This window comes from Peromyscus maniculatus, chromosome 6 (assembly GCF_049852395.1).
Source record: "Peromyscus maniculatus bairdii isolate BWxNUB_F1_BW_parent chromosome 6, HU_Pman_BW_mat_3.1, whole genome shotgun sequence".
NCBI classification, from domain to species: Eukaryota; Metazoa; Chordata; class Mammalia; order Rodentia; family Cricetidae; genus Peromyscus; species Peromyscus maniculatus.
The window spans coordinates 78880804-78904616 of NC_134857.1; the positions used below are offsets into that span (position 1 = coordinate 78880804).

General features: G+C 42.5%; 1 protein-coding gene across 3 annotated transcripts in view; it reads left to right on the forward strand.

The window, feature by feature from the left end:
* LOC102912479 (NADPH-dependent 3-keto-steroid reductase HSD3B3-like) overlaps positions 1-22875 on the forward strand; it is a 107673-nt gene extending 84798 nt beyond the window's left edge. Inside the window, exons 1-4 of one of the 3 annotated variants that reach the window (XM_076574678.1) lie at positions 5026-5247; positions 8319-8515; positions 15746-15910; positions 21689-22875. In XM_076574678.1, coding sequence (XP_076430793.1) covers positions 8371-8515; positions 15746-15910; positions 21689-22500 — 1122 coding nt within the window. In that variant the 5' untranslated portion in view covers positions 5026-5247; positions 8319-8370 and the 3' untranslated portion in view covers positions 22501-22875. Of the gene's footprint in view, positions 1-5025; positions 5248-8318; positions 8516-15745; positions 15911-21688 lie in introns of those variants that run through there. The other 2 variants (XM_076574679.1, XM_076574680.1) reach the window with 2 other exon arrangements.
* The last annotated feature ends 938 nt before the right edge of the window (positions 22876-23813 follow it).

Sequence of the window (23813 nt, forward strand, 5' to 3'; positions counted from 1 at the left end):
TTACCTAAAGATGTCTCATTTTGATAATAACAAATGTGTGTGTGTGTTTTTTAAAGGTCTAGTTTTTCTCAATAAACCTTTAATGGTTTTTAAATTGTTTCATATCTGGTCAAGTTGAGATTTTTAAGAACTTCATTTTTAATTTGTAATACAAGTTTATAACTTGATTTTTTCAAAAAAAAAAAAAGTCAACAAACTGCAAGCACCTGTTAATAAAGGTCTTAAATAATGGTGGAAAAAGAAAAAAGAAAAAAGAGAAACCCACCCTGACCTGGAGCCCAGAATTAGGGAAGAATGGCTCAGATAAGGCCAGTGAGCGAAACACAGTTTAGCTCAGATCAGAGCCATCTCCGCCCCTGTCCAGCTGACTTGTGAAATCAACCAATCACAGAGCAGGACAGCAGAATCCTGGCCCAAAGGCCCAGGCCCAGGGAAAGAAACACAACCTATGTTTGAGACCTGAGCCAGAGAAATTAACACTTTATCCCCAAACCCAGAACCCAGGAAATATGCCCCGACTCTGAAACTAGTACCAAAATAGCACTCTTGGCCCCTAGAATCAGAGTCAGTGAAAGAAATATGCTCTGGCCTTAGAGGTAGTGTCAAAAAGACAAGAAAGGCCAGTGAAAGAAATACAGTTTGGCCCTGAAATCAGGGCCATCTCTACCCCTTTCCCACAAAACTGTCCAATCCCTGGGCAGAAAAAAAAAACAAAAAACAAACAAACAAACAACAACAACAACAAAAACACAACTAACCAATCACAGTTGATGCTGCCCCCTAGACATCCTATATAAACTGCCCTGTCTGATCAGTTGTGAGCTGTTCTCTCCACCCTGGTTAGAGGCAGCTACTCTCCTGGACTCCTCCTTCCCAAATAATCCTCTTTCTCTAAAGAGTTTTGGGTGAAGATCTTCATTCACTGATGATAGAAGAACCTTGCTGGGACATCCCATAGTAGATTGAGCAAGGGGGCGCTGAACAGAAGAACCTTGGGAAGACGTCCCATACAGGACTGAGCAAGAGAGAGCTGGTAACACTGAGCCAGAGATTGTGGCTCTCCAGGAGAGGAGCAGGATTGCTGTGTCCTGCTGGGAGAATATCCGCCACCACACCAGGTATATCCCTGACTTTCCTGAAGAGTCAGGATACCCTTCCTTGCTGAAGTAGTTCCAGGCCTGACTCTCCCAAGAAGTCAGAAAAATTTCCTTTCCAAGGTTGGGCTGTTTCTTTGCAGTCGCAGACATCAGAACTATGCTAAACAGCTCCAGGTGTCCAGGACACCTTCAGGGCAGAGCTCTTGTTCTGAGTAGCTCTAGGTGTCTGGGATACCTTGCCCTCCAGGGCTGAACTGTCTCCTTGCAGTTTCAGCCATCAATTTACTAACATTTTGGTGCCCAAACCCGGGAAACCAAACCCAGAGTTTTTGCAATTTACTAACATCTAGAGTAAATGCTGTTGTGGTTATAGAGAAAGGCTCTCCAAAAATAGCCCCATGTGGGACCTACAATGGGCTTTGTATGGACCTTAACCACCAGAAAGGCTTTGAGCCCCTACCATGCAGATATGTCCATACTTTGGAAACTGCAACCAGACTTGGTCACCTACAAAGTTCATGGTCACCCCATAATGGAGTCAAAAAGTGGAATGAACTTTTCGTAATGTCCAAATTAAATTCACAACTTTCTGTTGGCTGAATTTATAGACCTCCTTGGCCACATGGGTCTATGGGCTGTACACTGGACAAGCCTTAGAGAGTTTCTATCATAAGGTGATTTTCTCACCTACTGATGTCAGTCTAAACAAACAAACCAACAAACACATGATCAGAATCTGCTTATTACAATAAATATTGCCGTGTTTTTCAGATGAGCATATACATGCTCTGCAGTTAACTGTGAGCTGCTCAAAGTATTGGGGCAAAGAAAAGTTTATAAGAACAATGACAAGAAATATTACAGCTAACACATTGAGCAAATACCCTTTTGGCCATGTTTAATTACCCTTGCTTGTTCACAACATAACCTAGAGTCATCTGAAAAGAGGAAACCTCAACTGAAGATTGCCTACATCAGGTTGACCTGAGGGGTATTGTCTTGATGCAGGAAGGCCCAGCCTCCTAAGATCCTGGGTAGCTGAACAGTTAGACATTCTTGGAGGTTAGTACATCAAACAAGAAGGTAGAAGCCTTATTCCCTGTTATCATTCCTCAGCCTGTGCTCTGCTTCCTCCGTATCCTTTGTAGTATCCTTCATTGGAAGCTTGTGGTGATATGGTGTCCCTTCAATATATTGCGCACCCTAATAAACTTTTCTGGGGTCAGATAACAAAACAGCCACTAGACAGACATGGATGACAGAAAATGACAGCACACACACATTTAATCCTAGCATTCCGGAGGCAGAGATCTATCTGGATCTCTGTGAGTTCCACTCACAGAGCCACACTGCAAACAGCCAGGCATGGTGACACAAGCTGTCAGAGCCTGTCGATAGTCAGCTGGGTGGCTGGATAGAGACATATGGATTGAAGAGACATTGAAGAAGACAGAAAAGAGTTGGGAGGTCTGCCGGTCAATGCAGGACAGACCTGAGTTTATTTCACAGCCAGCTTATATACAGTTTTGAAGGACAGAGGTAGAACAACACAGCATAGGCATTCAGCCACTATCTATCCTGGCTTGAGTCAAGGACCAGACAGTTTCTTTTTCTATCTCAATATACCTCTGGCTGGCATCAGCAGCCTGCATCTAGCTAGCTAGTGTATTCCTTCTTGTGTGCTAATCAGGACGTTCTCACAGCCCTTTAATAAAACTCTGTGGGCTAATCAGAACTTTCTCACAGCCTTGAAGCAAACAAGCCTGAACTCCATTGTCTCAGAATAGACTTCAGATTCAAACTGGGAAACTGAGTCAGTTGTGGACTCCCACAACACACCTTTAATCCCACGAAGTGATGGCAGGAAGCAGAAAGGTATATAAGGCATGAGGACCAGAAACTAGAGCTCTTTTTAATTTTTTAAACTTTTAGCTTTTAGCAACAGTTCAGCTGAGATCCATTCAGATGAGGACTCAGAGGCTTCTAGTTTGAGGAAACAGGGTCAGCTGAGATGTTGGCAAGGCGAGGGTAGCTGTGGCTTGTTCTGTTTCTCTGATCATTCAGCTTTCACCCCAATACCTGGCTCTGGGTTTGTTTTCATTTATAAGATCTTTTAAGATTCGTGCTACAGAAGCGAATGGATGTAAGCTTTGGTCCATGAAGTCCAAGAGGATCTGCAGTAAGTAACCATATGCAGTGTGGAGTTGTAGGGCCCCGGTGTGTGCACGCTTTCTCAGAAGCACAGGTAAGACAGTCTGGGGCTTGGAAGTGGCATCTCATGTGAGAGGGACAACCTGGGGGCACAGCCTGACATGTCAGGTCTGACAGTGCTGTTCAACAGTAAGACCTTACCATCAGTTTGTGGAGAGCAACCAACAGCCTTGGCAATAGCCTGGGTTAACTAGGGGTTCTGATGGGGTCCCTTTGGCCAACAACCAAATTAGATTAGATGTAATCCATTCCAGCACTCAACATTCATTTCGTGGTAACAGATGTCTAGTTGGGGCTTTGTCTCCCCGTTATTGGTGATTCCAATTTAGAGATGTTTTATACAAGTTGTATTTTAAGAAGTTTCCACTGTATTAGGTTTCCATACGAACTTTCAAATGGCACTTAGTTTTAGCCATCCCTCCCAGTATTCTCTCACTTGCCTGTTCTTTCCTCTCCTCCCCATTTGATGCTCCCTTTCCCATCCCTCCCCATTCATCCACAACTATCTGTTCTATTTCCCCTTCTCAGGGGATTCCTTCTCTCTCACCCCTAGTTCCTTATCTATACCTAACCTCTGTGGTTAAATAGATCATAGCCTGCTTATCAAAGACTTAGCTGCTAAGGTGTAAACAAATACATGCCATATTTGACTATTGGGGTCTGTGTTACCTCACTCAGGATGACTTTTTTTCTAATTCCACCCATTGATGTGTTGAGTGGGGATGAATCTGGGCAAAGTTAAGGGGAGGGATTTGACGTAAATATGATCAAAATATTAGGTATCAAATTTCAAAGAATCAATAAAATAGTTTTAAAAAGAATTGAAACTAAATTGCATGTGTGACATCACATAAGAAATTAAGATTATCTGCCCAGAAAGCTGTTAAAGTATAAGAGTTTTGCAATTAGGTATGCACACTTAATTGTTGCATAGATTTCATTAAATGTTTTTCTCACACACTGATTTTCTCGAACAAAAGTCTGAGTTTTACAAGAGGTGACATTGAGTTAGTGCCAGCTAACACAAAGGAACTCCAAAATAAACATGAACAGTGAACTCTGTTTGTTATTAGGAGAAAGCACGGAAAAAAAAGCAAAAAAAAAAAAAAGAGCCCAAAACCTTTAAATGTTAACCCTTTAGTGAAGTTTTGAATGCAAAAGGCATTTACTCCCACTGTTTTTCTACCCACTGAGAGTGAGAGGCCAGGTCTCCATGGGGTGAAGTTCCACTCATCCCATCACATCCCCAGCTCACTTGTCAAGTTCTGAACTCAGCCTCACAGTGGCAATGGCCAGATACACTCTTTTCTTTAACTTTTATTTTCACCTTTTCCTTTTTATTATAATAACATCTTCAAAAATAGAAACAGCATATACTGGATTTTGAAAATTGCATGAATTGTGTGCCGTATAGAAAAATGGTCTATTATACTTATCCTTTCAGTATTGAATCAGTGGCTTTTTATTAAATATATAGCTAGCAAAATAACATTACAAATAAAAAGTAGCAGACAGGGAGAAGTGGCATATAGACAAGGAAAAAAAATCATCAAACCAGGGCCTTTCACTACCCATCAGAAATGACTAGAGTAGCCCAAGTAGGAGAGAAAGCAAATGTAATCTCAAATAAGGTTCTTAAAACACTGACAGAAATGACCAGGGAGGCCCTGCTGAAACAGTCTTGCTGGAGCTTGACAGCATTGGTGGCCTTTGGATGAGAATGACCTCATAGAATCACATGCTTGAATCCTTGGTCCCCTTTGGTGGAAATGTGAGGAAAGCATTAGGATATATGGCCTTGTTGAAGGAGGTGTCTCTGAGGTGGACTTTGAACAGCTGCTACTCCTAGTGCGCACTCTGCTTCGTGCTTCCGGATCAAGAAGGGAGCTCTCAGCTGTGCCTGCTGCCATCCTGATCTCCAACCCCAGGAAACAAAAACGTGAGTCCAATTTAATGCTGTCTTTTATGAGTTGCTCTGGCTGTGATGTCTTGCAACAGCAATACAAAGTAACTAATACTTGTTACACAGTTATTGCCTTGTGAGAAGGTTTCCAGTTACATGGGTGAGCTTCCCATTTGCTATTTCCACAGTGGATATCTTTATACCATGAGACAAGCAATGGTTGGCAATGGTTCTTCTAGCTGTTCTGGAGGGCTCCATGTCTTGAATACCTTTAACTGTTTTCTGTTCTCCTTTCTTCTCGTTACAGGGGTGAGAGAGTTTGGAGTCTTTCAGAGGAAAGGCTCTTGAAAGGCCCTTGAGATAAATGCTTGAATCTGAAATTGGGGGACTCACTCATGTTCTCAGATTTGGCTCCCAATATGTGTAAACAATAGGTATCAATTTACCAACAGAAGAAGTGACAGATGTGTTTTCTGCTAAGGCAATCTTCTCAACTCCTTACTCACCCACTCCACAAAGCTTCTCTCTTTACCACCTCCATGTGTTATTCACAGCTAATTGCACTGTCCTTGTAAATACATTGAGTGCCATTCACCAGGTTTCTGTGCTGAGGGGACACATTTCACCTCAATGTTAACAGTATCTGATCAGGTAGGCAATTCTTATTGAATAAACAGAAAAACAAGTACAGTAGACACAGGATTTATCATATAGCTAGTACAAGAAGGGAAGATGAGGGAAGGTGCAGAATGCTTTGAACATAAATGTAAATGTGAATTGAAGGTACTGCTTAGTGTGAGTGAGTTGCAAAATCATGATGACAATCAAGAAGCAGAGGCCACCAGGAGTCTATGGTGGAAAAATTAACCACTGTACTGTATAAGAGAAAAGTGGAGAGAGGAGCACCTGGAGGGCGGGACAGCAAGAGGGAAGCTGACCCTTTTACTGCCTTTGGGGACCCTACTGCTCATTGCTCAGGCTTAATATATGGGGAGGTAATGAGTCTTAGGGAAGCTCCGTATGTCATGCTCTGCTGATATTCATGGGATGGCTGCCCTTTCCTAAACAGAAATGGAGGAGGAGTGGATTGGGTAGGGGGAACAGGGAGGGGTTATGGGGAAGGATTGGGAGGAGAGGAGGAAGGGGAAACTGTGGCTGGGATGTAAAATAAAGAAACAAAGTTTTTTTAAGGTATAGTGGTGGGAGAACTTTATCATCAAATGAAAACCCAGCATCTATACCAAGGTTCTTCTAGGAGTGTCCCTTCTGGCAGCTCATCCCACTCCCTGTAATGTAGTTTCTCAACTACTTCTTGCTTCAGGTTACACTCCTGGGGGATCTCTTGTTTCACAAGCAGAAGCATTACTAAGTTTGATCCAAATTCCTAGGCTTCCACTCAATTTTTCCCTCAGAATTCAGCAAATTTGCTCACTTGAAAAGTGCAATTTGAGGCTTTAAGGATGGTGGGAGAACTATCTGACAGCTGTAACCCTGTGTGGCTTCTCTGCCTCCCCAAAATTTGTGCACCTTAGCTCCCTCTACCACAGTCCTGCACTGGAATATTTGCCAACATCAACTTAATGAAGAGAAGGTCAGGAATAAAAAGAACATACATAACTCAACAGAATAAGGACAATATACAGCAAACAGATAGCCAACATCAACTTAAATGAAGAGAAACACAAAGCTTTTCCACTAACATCAGGAACAAGACAAGGTTGTCCACTCTCTCCATCACTATCCAATACAGTATTTGAAGTCTTGGCTACAGCAATAACACAACTGATGAAGATGAAGGAAATACATCTTGAAAAGGAAGAAGTCAAAATATCTTTATTTGCAGATAATAAGATAGTCTTAGGTGATCATAAAAATTCCACGAGATAACTCCTACAGATAACTTCAGCAAAGTAGCAGGATACCAAATTAACTCACATAAATCAAGAACCCTCTTGTATATAAATGACAAATAGACTGAGAAAGAAATCAGGAGTATTACAGCTAACACACTGAGCAAATATTCTTTTGGCCATGTTTAATTACCCTTGCTTGTACCCAACATAACCTAGAGTCATCTGAAAAAAGGAAACCTCAACTGAAGAATTGCCAACATGAGATTGACATGTGGGACATTGTCTTGATTTTCAATTGATGCAAGAAGGCCCAGCCTTCTAAGATCCTGGGTAGCTGAACAGTTAGACATTCTTGGAGTTAGCACATCAAACAAGAAGGTAGAAGCCTTGTTCCCCGTTGTCATTCCTCAGCCTGTGCTCTTCTTCCTCCATATCCTTTGTAATATCCTTAATAGGAAGTTTGTGGCTATATTGTGTGCCCCAATATATTGTGCACCCTAGTAAACTTATCTGGGATCAGATAACAAAACAGCCACTAGACACACATAGAGACAAGAAAATGGTGGCACACACACTTTTAATTGTAGCATTTCTGAGGCAGAGACCTATCTGGATCTCTGCAAATTCAAAGCCACACTGGAAACAGCCAGGCATGGTGACACATGTCTTTAATCCCAGAAAGTAATGGCAGGAAGCAGAAAGGTATATAAGGCATGAGGACCAGGAACTAGACCTCTTTTTAATCTTTTAACTTTTTAGTTTTTAGCAGAAGTTCAGCTGAGATCTATTCAGATGAGGACTCAGAGGCTTCTAGTTTGAGGAAACAGCATCAGCTGATGTAAGCGTTGGTCCATGAAGTCCAAGAGGAGCAACAGGAATTAGTCATATGCAGTGAGGGATTGTAGGGCCCCAGTGTGTGCACACTTTTTCAGAAGCACAGGTAAGACAGTCTGAGGCTTGTAAGTGGCATCTCATGTGAGAGGGACAACCTTGGGGCACAGCCTGACATGTGAGGTCTGACAGTGTCTCAGTGTCAGAGCTGACCTGACTTAGAGGTTGCACATCTGGTGTCTGCTGCAGAACTGATCTTTTGCTTGTTTGTTGAAGAAGACCCAGACATTTTGGAATCATGGAAGTGATATTATGAGAGAAATGTTCAAGAACCACCTTGAGGACATCTTTTTCTACTATGTCATCATAGTAGGAACCCCATGACTCTGTACCCATTGCGCCTCTCTTTCTATCCCTCCCCAGGGTGCCATTATACCACACCTGAGGCCACTGAGATCTGTGTCCTGTGTTGGCCATGGCTGTGTGGAGCTGCCTGGTGACAGGAGCAGGAGGGTTTCTGGGCCAGAGGATCATCCGCATGTTGGCTCAGGAGAAAGAGGTGAATGAGATCAGGGCCTTGTTCAGGTCCTTCACTCCAAAACACAAGGAGGAATTATCCAGTAAGTGACCTGGAGGATGGTGAACACGGACTGGGCATGGGGAGGGCTTTCTTGTCACCAAGTAAGGAACAGGTGGATCTGTGAAGAGCTTCAGCAGGAACAATCACAGTTGAGACAGCATCAAAGGCACTGCATAGTTGGAAAAAGTGGATTCTGGATGACCCAGAACTAGAGAACATGGCCATGGGCAGGGCCTGGGCCTTCAGGCTGCTCTCCTATTTAGACATTGAGGATCAGTTTTCTCCTTGCTGGAAGCTTTTTGTCTTAAACTGTCTCCACATGGCAATATTGTGCAACACTAGCAAAAGATTGTTAAACTAGAGACCTGAGCAGTGGGAACCTGCCTCCTTTGAACATTTCCAATCAGCGTTGTAATTTCTTTTTATTTAAGACTAGGGGAGAGTGAAGTTCATAGCAGGAAGTGATTATAATGTAAAGGTAAATTGATGAAGTTGGTAGGGAGATAGAGAGAGGGAGAGGTAGAGGGGGACTAGAGAGCATATACACAGGATAGAAGCAGACTGAGGGCCAGGTGGACTTCATATGTGTCATGGGGTTTCCTCCAATGTCTTTCCCATCCTCAAAGGAAGTATCTACAGATGCTGGAGAGGCACCTTGTGTTTTTCTGTATCTCTCCCCCACTCCAGGCCAAGTGCAAGCACTGGGTTTAAATCATTTCCCAGCTGCTCCATTTTCACATCCTTCAGTGGATGTAGCCTATGAAGGACTCTTGCTCCTAGTGTGAGGCCCTTATGAACACATCTTTTTCTCCATACTCTCCAAGTTGATTTAACCCTTTTGCTTGGATCCCACTCACCCATCCCATGGCTTTGTCAGATAGGGTCTGTATAAAACCTCTTATCTGATACCAGGGCAGCCAGCAGGCAGCATGACACTATAGCCATAGTTGAGAGCTCATGTCTTGACCCACAAGACAAGACAAAGAACTAACTGGGAATGATGCAAGTCTTTTAAAGCCTCAAAGGCCACACCCAGGGACACACTGCCTACAAAAAGGCCACACCCCTAACCTTTCCACCAATGGGGACCAAGTATTCAAATACATGAACCTATGGCAGCCATTCTCATGCAAACCACCACACCTCAGTGTCCACACACTTAAGACAACTTGAGCAACAAAGAGGTTTGGAAAGAGTAGTTCTTGGGCTACACTTATCTGGAATCCATTGTCAAATTAAATTTTATCTGTTTTGTAGGAATGATTAGCATCTTATGATACTGGGCCAGTAGTGTTGTGTTAAAAGTAATAGCCTTCAGAGTTTTAACAAGCAATAGTCGCAAAGGTCTTGTCAGTTGGAACTTCCAACTTGTCCTTGCATGGTCTGAAAAACCCCATTCCTGCCTCTCTATCCAAATCCTACCCATTCAGAGAGTCTTCAAACACAAAATGTGATGTGGGTACATTTCAGTGGGCCCTGCCAAGATATGCCACTAAGAGAAAAATGTAAGCAGTCTAGCAAAGGGTCTCTCCTGACTGTAGCTAGAGTTTTCCTGCCTGGCCCACAGTCAGGACAAATCTTTGTCACCTGCCAGTCCCACAGCTGCTCAGACTCAACCAAGTAAACACAGAGACTTATATTGCTTACAAACTGTATGGCCATGGCAGGCTTCTTACTAACTGTTCTTATAGCTTATATTAATCCATTTCCATAAATCTATACCTTGCCATGTGGCTTGTGGCTTACTGGTATCTTCATATGCTGCTTGTCCTGGCGGCGGCTGGCTGTGTCTCCTTCTGCCTTTCTGTTCTTTCTTTTCTCATCTCTGTTAGTCCCGCCTATACTTCCTGTCTAGCCACTGGCCAACCAGTGTTTTATTTATTGACCAATCAGAGCAACACATTTGTCACACAGAACATCCTATAGCACCTGACCTAAGTTCTGTTCAGGCCAACACAGACAGATTTAAGAATGTATATCTAACCTCCTTGCTTTAATACCCTCATTAAATTAGCCATGTTTTACATCTATCTTCCATAAACCTTATTCTCAGGACAGGACAGGCATTATCAAACAAAAATACATCCTAATCCAAAATATCTTGGACACCTGCTGTTGCCTCCTTAGTAGGCCCACTCCATGTGGTCACCTTTAGTTAAGATGGCAATGAAGTCACATGACCTCCCTCTTCTCCAACCCTAGCAAAGATAGATGCCTACCAGCCTCCTTAGTAGGCCCACTCCATGTGGTCACCTTTTATTAAGATGGCAATGAAGTCACATGACCACCCTCTTTTCCAACCTGAACAAAGATGCCTGCCAGCCTCCTGACTACACTTCATTTAGTTCAGATGGTGGAGAACCATGTGTTGTTTCCCAGAACAGCTCCAATTTAGCATTACAAGTTTTAAGTTAATTTTTTTTACAGATGTTTAACCATGCCCGACTCCATCAACTGTTTTTTTTTTAGTTAAGTAGAATAGCTCAAAAGAACTTTAATATTATTTATAACAAAATGATTTATGAATCTCTGTTATTACACTAGATTCAGTGGCCAGAAATCCCAGAGGCCAATTCTGAGCCCAGGCAGATGGTTGCAACATTGGCAGCTGAGAAATCACCAAGATACACAGAACATAGTAAACTCACACAGATGTTTAAGCAGACCTTGGACTTTTTTTTAATGAAGTAGAGCAATTTTAAAAGTAAAACACACACGCACACACACACACACACACACAGAGAGAGAGAGAGAGAGAGAGAGAGAGAGAGAGAGAGAGAGAGAGAGAGAGAAACCTAATAAGAACCAAACAAATTTTATTTTAAGCTTTAAACTTTAAAAGTTTTGAGGCAGAACAACATTATTATTACAATTCCATTTTTCCCCTAAAGGAATTAGAAAAGAACTAATATGTTTATGTTTTAAGCATGTAGTAATGTTATATTATAAGGATACTGATAACAAAACATACATTCAAAAATGTCAGAATTTTGGAGATCTTATAATACCTTGGGACATATATAAATGCATATTTGAAAATATAGGTCTAACATATAGGTCCCTTGGAATTTCAGGACCTCCTGAAATCTCAAAGTCAGTAGTAAATCAAAGACATTACATTTTAATTTGTAAATTATATAAAATGCTAAAGTATTTGGTAAAAATTACAAAACAACACAAAAAAATTTGCCAAAACAATTATGGACCCAGGATATGTCAGAATATAGATGGCCAACCTACACCAAAAAGGTGTGGGATGGGCCACAGTTCTCTATTAAGATCAGATGCAAGAACCCCCTGTTGGTTTTGCTCTTCCCTTTGTTGATTACTGAACCCTATGCTTTTTGTTTATAGGGAAAACTCCCCAATGTGAACATGGAGAATGAAAGATGATTCAGGTGCTAATATTCCTTGATATCTGTTCATTGTCTATTTGATCTCATGTGCATCTGTCCCAGAAGTTTCAGGGGTCTCTTTGAGCACCAATGCTAATAGGTAACAGTCCCTGGGAGGCAAGAAGGCAGTTCAATACCTCTAAAGAGCTTGTGTTGGTTTCAGTTTCTGGAGTCTGACACTGAATGGTTTAACTTTTGTGCATTCAAGCACAGTACAATTTTGCAAATATTTTCCTGGTGACACTCAACCACATGTGCACAATAAAGCATACATACATAAACCTTAAGGAACAAAATAAGCTAAATAAGTATCAGACATGATCACATGGAATCTCTTTGATAAAATACATGGGATGCCTTCCATAAATATGGGTTCTATAGATTGGGAAAATCAACCTATGATATGGATCTGGGTAGGACTGAGTTTGATTTTCAAACACACAGACTATGCAAAGTTGACTAGACTAGAAAGAACATCTGCTCCCAGCTTTCTGGACAGACAACTGGTTATGCATTCCTTCCCTTGAAGGAACAACTATGTGTACTAACATTCCAGGTTCCCCTAGTGCTTATCTGTGGGCATGAGGACCTCTGTGCCTCCTACAAGAAGTCCTGTGCCTTTCTGAAATCCTTTTGCAGATTTCTACTTCCATTCACTACTAGTCCAACTGTTTCCTTCATTCTGGGTTTTATCTCCCTTTTGTAATTTGGGACCATCATTGTATTTGGAGAAACAAACAAACCAAAAAAAAAAAAAAGAAAAGAAAGAAAGAAAAAAGAAAATCAAAAATCCAAAAAATCTACCTCTGCCTTCTTTGGACACATTTTCCTATTTTATATATATCCTCATAAACCCTTATAAAACATGTCACACTCCCCTTCCATACTCAGTTGTTTCCCTTTGTTACATACAACAAAATGCTAAAATACATAAACCTTAAATTTCTGCCTCATTTTTTTACTATTTTAACTTCCTTAAAAATAACCTAGACACCTTGTTGCAAACAAGCAAACAAAGAAATAAATAACCTAAAGATTCTTAGTAGTGATTACTATTGATGTGCAGATGCACCATGAGTAAAAACAACTTGGGGAGGAAAATATTTGTTTGGTTTATGCTTCCATATCACTCTTCATCATCCAAAGGAAATCAGGACAGGGACTTAAACAGGGCAGGAACCTGGACCCAGGAACTGATGCAGAGGCCATGACAGGGTGGGGTTCACTGGTTTGCTCTCATGGCTTGCTCAGCCTGCTTTCTTATACAACATAGGGATGGCACCACCCACAATGGGCTGTGCCCTTCCACATGAATCACTAATGATGAAAATGCCCTACAGGAGGGCATCAAATGGAGGCATTTTTTCTCAACTGAATCACCCTCCTCTCAGTAAGAGAGATTCCTTCTGGTGTTCTAATGGGTCAGAGACATCTTAATGGTGGAAACTCTTTGTTTCTCCACCCCCATGAGATCCCAAAACAAAGGAAATCTTGTCTTCTGACTCTATAGACAAGGAGAAAACACAGATGTTTGGGAGGATGACAGGGTTGCAGCCATCTCAGAGAAGGGCCAGACAGGGGCCAGCAAGGCCTGGGAAACCCACCAGAAGTTTAGGCTGGGGGCTGCAGGCCCTGGGAAACTCATCAGATGATGTGCTGTCCCTTGACCAAGACAATTAAAAGCCACATAAAAAACGAGTTCCAGACATTTCCTACCATAACCTAAAGGATATGACAGATTATATACCATAGCTGTCAGAGGGAGCAAGTTTCCTGCAGGTAAGAAATGGAATGTCTAATGGTCAGAGAAAGTGGGTCTGCAAATGATAAAGGTGCATGACATAAACTGCTAGAGAATATGGCAATTTCCTTGCAGCTGCAACACTCCAATCTGTTCAAACCAAGCATCTCCAACCTGGAGTAGGCACCACTCCTGAGTTTGTGACTCTACAGAGTTGGAATTCCCCTAGACCACCCACCCTAACCACTATAAAAATCCTATCCTGATACTGCTTAAGGTCACTGTCACTCCACTGCTGTGATGGTTGTAAAAGGGATCTGGGTTTGAACTCGTGAGTTTAAAAGACTTATTGCTTTTCTATTCAGATTGGTCTCTTGATGGTCTTTGGGGACATTGGACTTTGGGTGCAACAATGTTTACTGACTGCCTATAGATCCTGCAGCTAAAAGAAGACAAAGTAGGGTAGGGGTCCAGGAGGTCTGGTGGTGACCTCTGTCCTTTTAAAGGCTGGAGTGTGGTGGCTTCTCTCTGGATCTCCTACTGCAGCTCACACCACAGCATCAGCTCTACGATGTGGCAGTGAAGAACAATTGCCAAGTCCATGGTGTCTTGGCCAAGCTGAGAGATGTGGCTTTACCACAAAGCACTCAAGATGTCACCTCCTGGTATCTCAGGACCCCCCAAAGAACAGATGTGTGAGTCTACTTGGTCCTGCATCTGGGCTCCTCCTGCCCTGTCCCAGAAACTCTTCCCACCCTGTCTGTCTAAAGTCAGCTGCTAAGAAGAGTGGAGGAGAAATCACACAGGAAGAGACTCACATCCTGGTACCTGCTGCCTTCCCAGAAGGCTTTTCCCCATCATCCTCTACTTTAAGGCCTTCTTGGGGTTCCCTGACAGGGGAGAGGTGGGGTTACAGTAGACACATTCAGGAGAGGTTGTAATCTGTCCTGAGAAGGATTTCTCCAGCTCTGGATTTCTACTTCTGCTTCTATCAAATTATTCTTTGGCATTCATTTCAAATTTAGTTGACATGATGTCTCAAAAGAGTTGATTTCAAATGAGTCTTGGTCACAGAGTGCATAGAGAAGTGGGCATAAATAGATTGAGGCAGAGGGACAATAGAGCCTTTACTAGAAAGATGTGTGTCCTAGAGCTTTCTGCAATTTCCCCAACCTATATCAAGGACACTAGAATCGTAATTTCATGAGATAGCTGGGAAAGGAGATGGCAAACTGAGAAAGTCATGTGTAAATTATGAAGCTCAAGCCAGTGTGGGGTATAAATACAGGCTGCATGTGCCACACCATCAATTTTGTGAACTAATTTGGGTGATATTGTGATTTTAGTATCATCCTGTAAGTTGAACCTAAAGCTATCTATCCATTTCCCCTGGATGTAATACAGTTCCTTGGAGGTGGCTTCATTTACATTGTATCTATCCAATAAGAAATGTGCACCTAAACCCATCATAGGAGCCCATTCAGAGTTCTCTCACTGGGGCTTCAGTTTCCTCTTTGTAATTGAGCTCACTCTTCATTTGTGCTCAGCCCAGACTCAGAAAGTATCAAGACCTGTCAGGGGCAGGGATGAATTTTCCATCTTCATGTCTCCCTCTTCTGGGTCCTCCTCACTGGATCTCTGGAGGACACAATCTGATTAACCTGTTACTTGCTCAGGTTACTCTTGTGTCTTCATGCCTGTCCATTAGCAACCTGAGAGCACTGTTACAGGACTCTGTCTCTGTTTCTCCTTCAGTCTGAATCTTCAAGTGATTCTCCATTCTCTATCAATTAAATCCTAGTTCTCCCTTTTTACATTTAACTATCACCACCTCTCTGGTTGTTTTAAATCACCATATGAATTCCCATAACTCTGTTTTTTGTGCAAAGCATAAATCAAATTTCACTGCTCAGATTCATTTTCTACAAATGGAGGGATAGACACAGATGGTTCCTCTTGTCCTACAAATGATACATTCTGACTGTTGATTATTTATTGTTTCTTCTGTAGAAAGGCCTCCTCCCCAAAATCTCCTCACTCTGACTGCCCTTGGAGGCTTAGGTCACTGATACTGTGTCTGGAAACTTCCTACCTGTTCAGAAAGCTTCCCAATGACCTGCTTTGTGTTCCTCAGAGCTGCAGACAAAAGCCAAGGTGACAGTGCTGAAGGGAGACATTCTGGATGCCCAGTGCCTGAGGAGAGCCTGCCAGGGCATCTCTGTTGTCATCCACACTGCTGCCTCCCTTGATGTCTCGGGTGCCATTCCCAGACAGACTGTCCTGGATATCAACCTGAAAGGTACAGTGTCTCAGGAGGATATGGAGAGAGTGGGAAAATTAGAATGGTCAAATAGGACCATTTGGGGACATGGAATGAGGACATGGGACAGGGAAGTGCCAGCCATAGAACACCTGCTGTGCTCTGGGTCTGTCAGATGCCTCTGCTTGCCAGCCCAGCTAGCAGAACTCAGGGCGGTTGTCCTTGATGTTTAGAAAAAGAGATTGGACTGAGAGAGGAGGGAACAGAGGCCCCACAGGTAGTCAGAGGAGAGAAAACACAAAGCCACACCCAGACACTTCAACAGCCAGAAAGTTCTCCTGCTTCTCCATCAAAGTGAGTGGACTCCATCTCCAAATGTTTGATGTCCACCCACCCACTGCTGTGAATGTCCACAAAGTGTTCCTAGTGAGATCTGAGCTTGCTTCACCCAGCAGGTCTGCATTAGAGGATTGTTTCACCACATGCATTGTTACCAGGTGATTGAAACAGGTCTGCACTTGGCTGAGCTAGGGGGAGGTCTTTTGTTCCACCCTTTGGGATTCCTATATGTAGCCCTTTAGAAGAGACAGGAAGGGGCAGTGGATAATGATCCAGGCCCTCCCGGAGAGAGGGGGTGTCTTGGGTGTAAAGGGGCATGCCTAATAAGGAATTAAAAATAAAGGTGACTGTATTTTATTCTCGAGAGTGAAAATTAGGTAGCTTAATGCCAGTTAAAAGTGAGTGAGGCTGCAGTGTATATTTTTCTTTATCCATATTTCTTTCTTGTTCTTTCTCTCTTAATTTCCATCTATAAAAATTAGGGAAAAATATAAGGTAGAATGTAGGAATATTGTGTAGAAAAACTTAGGATAAGAGAAGCAACAAAATAGAGGAAATGTCTCCTTGATTTTTACAACTATGGGACTATGAATGCAAACTCCTGGGGGAAAATCAGAGAAAAATCTATCAAAGATGAGAAAAATGGACAAGAAAGATTCCTATGGAAGATTTGGCCTGTGAACAGCTTAGATTTAAGTCCTGAGTGGCAGAGGAAAGAATTTTCCCTGAGACAGATGCAGGTGAAATAAAACTCTTCATTCCACTGACATTGTTACTGTATTATAACATCATATCATGAGGATTAGTTTCCTTACCATGAAGCCAAGTTTAGGGACAGAAGTCTTGGGGAAAATTTAGTAATCTTTCCCTCAAAAACTGAAAGCTTTCTTGGGAAAAACTTAGTAATCTCTCTCTGAAAAACTGGAAGCTCTTCAGGTCTTCTCAGATTTTTTTTTTCTCTTTCTGTAATTGTAAAAATTAAATCACCTAGAAATTACATCTATCAGTATGGGAAAATCACCTAATTGCTCAAGAAAAAACAAAAAACCTCTTGGAAGAGGGCAAATCCTCTCTGCTAGTCCTATCTCCTCTTCCAGCCAATATTAGAAAAACAGCAGATACTTTAGACCCTCGCCAAAATCCCCTGTGGCTAGAGCCTAGCAATAGCTTCTTGGGAGAGGGCAGACAGAGATCCGAGTGGGTCAGCTTCCCCACTGAAGGATGGAGCCCAAGCAAAGGCAGAGCGGGACCCAGGGAAAAAGCCACTGGCATAAAAAAGCAGGGCCTAAGTTCTCAGCAGCTATAAAGGCAGCATGGGAAGAGCTAAGGCAAAATGTGCCCATACAAACAAGGCCAGTGAGAACAGGGAGAGCGGCCTGCTCCACTAACTACCAACCCCAAAGTGGGGCTGTGCAGGACCCAAGGCTGTGAAAAGAATATCTCTGAAAAAGCTCTTTCTTTTCTTTCTCTATTGGGGGAAAAATCTTGCTAAGAAAGCTCTATGTTCAAGTACTCTCTTTACCTTTTCACTGACCCAGTAAAATGAGATGGTGGGGAGGTTAAAGTGTTACCAAAATGCCTGTCTGAGCGTGCACATGTGGACAGGTGTGGACCACTCTGGGGACAATGTTAGGTGAAGGAAGTCCACCTGTCAATGCCAGCAGCTCAGGGAGAACAGAAACCTCCTGTGTTGAAAAGTTCCCCTGATCTTGACTTTCAGTATGAACACAAACAATGTAAATGGAAACCAGACTGTGGAGGACCAGAAAGGCAGCATGGGAAATGTAGTTCATTCAAAGCAGCATAATGAGATAGAAAAAGGCAGCTTGGAAAACGTAGTCCATAAAGTGGTTTGTGACAGTGTGACAATATAGAGAAAGGCAGTTTGGGAAATGAAGTCTGTAAAAGAGATACTGGTACTGCCCTGCCCCCAAACTCTGTTTTTTCAGTGTTTTTCCAGTTCAAAATGCTATTTTTTCCACAAGCTTTGTTAGCTTGCCTCTCAAGAATTAAAAATAGGTGAACAGTTGCCTGTAATGAGGCAAATAAAAGCTAATACTGTTGGTCAACAAGTCACTTTGAAAACCTTAGAAAACTAGGGAAAGAGATCTGTATACTGGGAAATTGCTTTGGGTGTGAAAAAAGAAAAAAAACTTATGGGCAAATGAAAAAAAATAAAAATCTTGTGTTGTGCTTGAAATGCAAGAGAGAAATATTGACATCATTGAAACACTCATGATGATCTTAAAAGGTGGTTTTAAAAAATTAAGAAGAGGGAATTTAACCCTCAGTCAAGTTTCTAGCCACTGATGAATTAGGCTCTGACTTCAAATTGTCAGGAAAACTTTCAGAATGATACCAAAGTTGACTATTAACTCTGAACTTCAGAAATGATTTGTATACTTTCTGTCTTGTTAATAGTTTTGTTAAGAAATCTCTTCTATATATTTTTAATAGAGTTTGATTTTGAATGCCAGTGAGATCTGTTAAGAGATTCTTCTAGATAAGTTTGTAAAATAGTTCTATAGAGTTTCCTTTCGAATTAAGCATGTAAAAATGTAAATATTGAATGGGAAGTGTCAATATTGAATGTAAAAAGTATAAATGTTGAATGTAAGTTTGCAAAAAGTATGCAGTGATGCTCATACTAGAATTGTTTTTATTACTCTTTTGCCTTCAGATATATTTGAACACTTTTAATGATAGCTCAAAATATAACTTTATGGTCTCAGCTGCCCCTGGGAAACTTAAGCACAAAGGTATCATAGTTAGAAGAGCTTTTCTGTCTTCTTCCTAGAAGTTTCCACTCCTCCTGTTTTTGTTTAGAAAGGGGTAGGCCTCCCATAATCGAGTTAGTTTGTAAGTGTCTTTATAATTGGCATGGATTTTGTTTACTTGAGTGGATACTTTAAAGTGTTTTAAAATGACTGTTTTTTTTGTGGGAATCAAAATAGTCTCTTGAAAATTTTATTGAACATCTGTTAGGAAAGACTATTGATTTAGAAAAGGGGCTTGGTGCAGCTAAGACTGCTGTAATCACCTTAGACCTATTCCAAAAGGGATATCCCATTTTTATTCTCCTCTACTCCTTTACTGGGAGGTGTGGCAGCTATGGAGATCTCTGTGGATGTTTGCAAGGTCTTAGTAGGGACCTGGGCCAGAGTTAAGTTAGGCTCTGTACCCCCTCCTGCCAGGGCTGGTAGCCAAAGATGGGCCACTTTCTTCTTGATAGCTTCCTCAGTGTGAATGTAAAATTAATCAAGAATGACCCAAGACAGGCACTTTCTGTCTGAGGGACTTGGGAGGCCCATTATTATATCAAGAAGGGGGAGTTGTGGAAGCTCATCAAGGTTTCCTAGTGAGATCTGAGCTTGCTCTACCCAGCAGAGCTGCATTAGAGGATTGCTTGACCCCTTGTTGTGTGGTGACCAGGTGATTGGAAAGGGTCTGTACTTGGCTGAGCTAGGAGGAGGTCTTTTGCTCCACTCCTTGGTACTCCTATAAATAGCCCCTTAGAAGAGACAGAAGGGGCCAGTGGATAATGATCCAGGCCCACCCAAGGCTATCCTGTGTTTCTATCTGTTTCCATCCCACTCTCTCCTCAAGAGTACCCTCTGGTGAAATGTGAGAGCCCTTCTTCCAGCTGGGCTCCCACACACTGCCTCTCTGGACCACACCCTGACCTTTCCTCAGTAGAGAGCCATCAAAGCCTCTCCACATGGGTCTGCCAGGAAAATGATCCAGCACTTGTTTTCTTAAGAGCAAAAGTTTTAAAATTTCTACAAGGTCATCTCTTCAGATTAGTGTTAGTCTACTCTTGAAGACTGGTTCTAGCCAGGCACAGAGTTTCTTCTTCAGATTCCCATCCCTAAATGGTTAGTGCCTCAGAAAGGAGCTTTGCAATATACTTTAATAAAGGACATTACCATATAACATCATCACTCAGAACCACCACTAAAAGTCAGTCTTCTTAGTACCACTGTTTTCCAAGGTCCTGTCTGGCATGTATCCTCCATGTGACCTCCAAATTTAGCTACTTGGGCTCCTTTTCCAAATCAACTAATGATTTGGGGATGGCCATTACTGACCTATTAGTTCTACTTAGCTACTTTCCTCATATCCTGATCTGCACAATGGTGCTTTACATACTCAGATTCTCAGTTCTGTATTAGTCTTAACTAAATGAGATAAAATACCAGCCTTTAATGTCTAATTATGAGTGTACACTACATGCCCAGATGGAGTGGTGCCCATGTGTAATCCTAGCATTCAGTAGGCTGAGTCAGGAAGATTATACCTTAGAGCCCAGTCTGGAATACATAGGAATAAGACTCCATCCTGAAAATAAGATAAAATAAAATAAAATAAAAATACATAATGCTTCTATAGTATATCTGAATAGGCATGCTGTAATTCTGATCTACTTCTGAGAATATGGTATTTTGAATTTTTGGATAAAAAAACAGCCCTCCTTTAATGAAATGAAATAAATATAAAAAAATAACTCTTTGCTTTTATTTGGTGAAGGAGCCTCTTTGGATTTTTGTTGTTGTTGTTGTTGTTGTTTCAGGGATCAAACCTACACAAAAGGCAAAGACTCAAACACTGAGGAGAGTCCTCAAAATAATGTGAATTTCTTGATGTCAGTTTCTAGAAAACATAAAGGAATAAATTACCAAAATAAAAATCTTGGGAAGTCCTTTACAGAACAAAAATGCTGGTTTTTATTTTTGTCAGCTTGATTCATAATAGTCACCTGAAAAGAGGGAACCTCAACTAAGAGATGGCTCACAATAGATTGGCCAGGGGTTATATCTGTGGGTTATTTTCTGGATCAGTGATGGATATGGGAGGGCCTGGCTCACTGTGGGGTGTGTCACCCCTAGGCAGGTGGTTCTTAGTTATATAGGTAAACAAGCTGAGCACATAGGAAGCAAAGCAGTAAAGAGCATTCCTCCATGGTTTCTGCCTTTGTTCCTGGGTGATTTTCTTCAGTGACACACTGCCATGGGAACATAGAAGCCATAGAAACTGTTCCCTCCCCACATTCCTTTGGTCCTGGTGTTTATCATAGCAACAGAAAGCTTACTGGGACAGTGGCTCAGTGGGAGGGTCCTTGTCTACCATGTGGAAGAGCCTAGGTGTGATCCCAACACTGAGAAGAAAAATAATTATATTCAAACAGAGAGAGAAATAGAAAGACTGTGATAGAGTGATGGGGAGAGACAGAGAAAAGAGAGAGATAGCTCTATAAACTCAGAAACCTAGAAGTCCTTGCTTTTCAGAATCTAAATGTCACCTCTTTTAATTTGGGGGTTATTTTGTGGCTATAGAATGGCAATTTGAGTCAAGATCAGGTAAGAATGTATTTAGATCTGTAGTAGTCTTTCTATTGGGGATTAAGTGGGGATGAATCTGACTCCACAGTGGACCCTTCAGTGTCTTTTCTAACAGTAATGGTGAACTTCCCATACTCAGGTACTCAGCTCCTGTTGGATGCTTGTGTGGAAGCCAGTGTCCCAGTCTTCATCTACAGCAGCACAGTGTCTGTGGCTGGACCAAACTCCTACAAGGAGATCATCCAGAATGGCTGCGAAGAAGACAATCATGAAAGCAGATGGTCTCATCCGTACCCATATAGCAAAAAGATGGCTGAGAAGGCAGTGCTGGCAGCCAATGGGTGCACCCTGAAAGATGGTGGCACTTTGCATACTTGTGCCTTAAGACTCCCATTCATCTATGGAGAAGGGAGCCAACACGTTTCTTATGTAGTGAATAGAGCACTCAAGAATAATGGCATACTTGACAATTTTGCCAAATTCTCTGTGGTCAACCCAGTGTTTGTGAGTAATGCAGCCTGGGCACACATTCTGGCAGCCAGGGGCCTGCGAGACCCCAAGAAGTCACCAAACATCCAAGGTCAGTTCTACTACATCTCAGATGAAACCCCTCACCAAAGCTTTGTTGATTTACATTATGCCCTGAGCAAGGACTGGGGCCTCCGCCTTGATTCCAGTTGGAGCCTTCCTCTGCCCTTGCTCTACTGGCTTGCTTTCCTGTTGGAAACTGTGAGTTTCCTGCTGCGTCCAATCTACAATTACCAGCCTCCTTTAAACCGCTGCTTGGTCACAATGTCAAATAGTGTGTTCACCTTCTCCTACAAGAAAGCTCAGCGAGATCTGGGCTATGAGCCACCTGTCAGCTGGGAGGAAGCCAGACAGAAAACTTCTCAGTGGATCGGGTCACTAGTGGAGCAGCACAAGGGGACACTGAACACAAAGACTCAGTGATGTGACCATGGCAGGGACATGGCCCTGAAGTTGTCAGGTCCTCCAGAAAGGGTCTAAGATACAACCCAACTCCTACACTTCCCTTTGACACCCTGGCCAACTTATCTTCTGGTCACCAAAGCCTTGCCAGGCACTGACCCAGTCCCAAACTTTTGCCCTGAGCACTTGCCCAGAGACACACAGGCTGTGCCTCAGCTGCTGTGACCAAAGGCTCAGTTTCTGGTGGTGAACTGCACAGAGCCTCTCTCTTGTAACTTAGAATTTCATCAGTATTTCCATTTCCCCACTCACGGTCCCAAAGCATTTCTTGTCTAGGATATTCTCATTGCTTCATGAAGCTCAAAGAAAAGAACAATAAAAGGGTTTCTTGCCTGAGGTTGGTGTGGTCAATCTTGATTCCAGCTTTCCTTTCTATACCCAATTAAGGCCATAGTCAGAACAGAAACAGAATGTCACTCCCATAGAGGTGGGTCCAGCACGGACTAGATGACTGACCTAGAGTGCCTCAGTTCAGCATCACCAGGTCACAGACAGCATCTTGTTCATTGTCTTGGAAATTCAAACCCACCTCCTCCCACTGAATGGTGGAGCTTGCACTGGTTGTCAGTGGGTTCACCACATCCCTGGAACATAGTCTGTTCCTCCAGGGAAGAGTCTTGCCTCCCTTAGTCATCCTCCTTCTTACCCTTCTTACCAACGATACATGGGGCTCTCTAGAACCAGGACAAGCATTGAGAGGTACCCAGGAGGCTGTGAGTTTTGTGACAAATAGCTGTGGGCATCAGAGATGACCTGAGAGTCTCCTTATAATGAATTCCCCCAAATGTACCTCCTCCTGAGCTTATGATGTGAAAGTCTGCTATCCCTACCTATAAATGTAGCTGCCTATCCCTGTCCTTCCTCCATTTCCCAATCTCTTAAGCCCATATCCTTCTACAGCCTTAGCATCTTTACTTCCCCTCCCTCCCTCTCATCCCCCAGCTTCCCTGAGCAGAGGAAGCCACTCAGGACAGGGTTGAGGCCTACAAGATAACATAGTCAGTATCGGGCTACAGTATCCACAGTTGAACCAGGCCTTGTGCTGTGGGATGTCCTGTATGCTGTAAATATATGGTGCTATGATTGATTGATAAATGAAATGCTGATTGGCCAGTAGCCAGGCAGGAAGGATATAGTGTAGGTGGGACAAGGAGGAGGAGAATTCTGGCAGGTGGAAGGCTGAGGCGAGGAGATGCAGCTAGCCACTGTGAGGATAAGCATGGTGTAAGACACCAGTAAGCCACAAGCTAAGTGGCAAGGTATAGATTTATGGA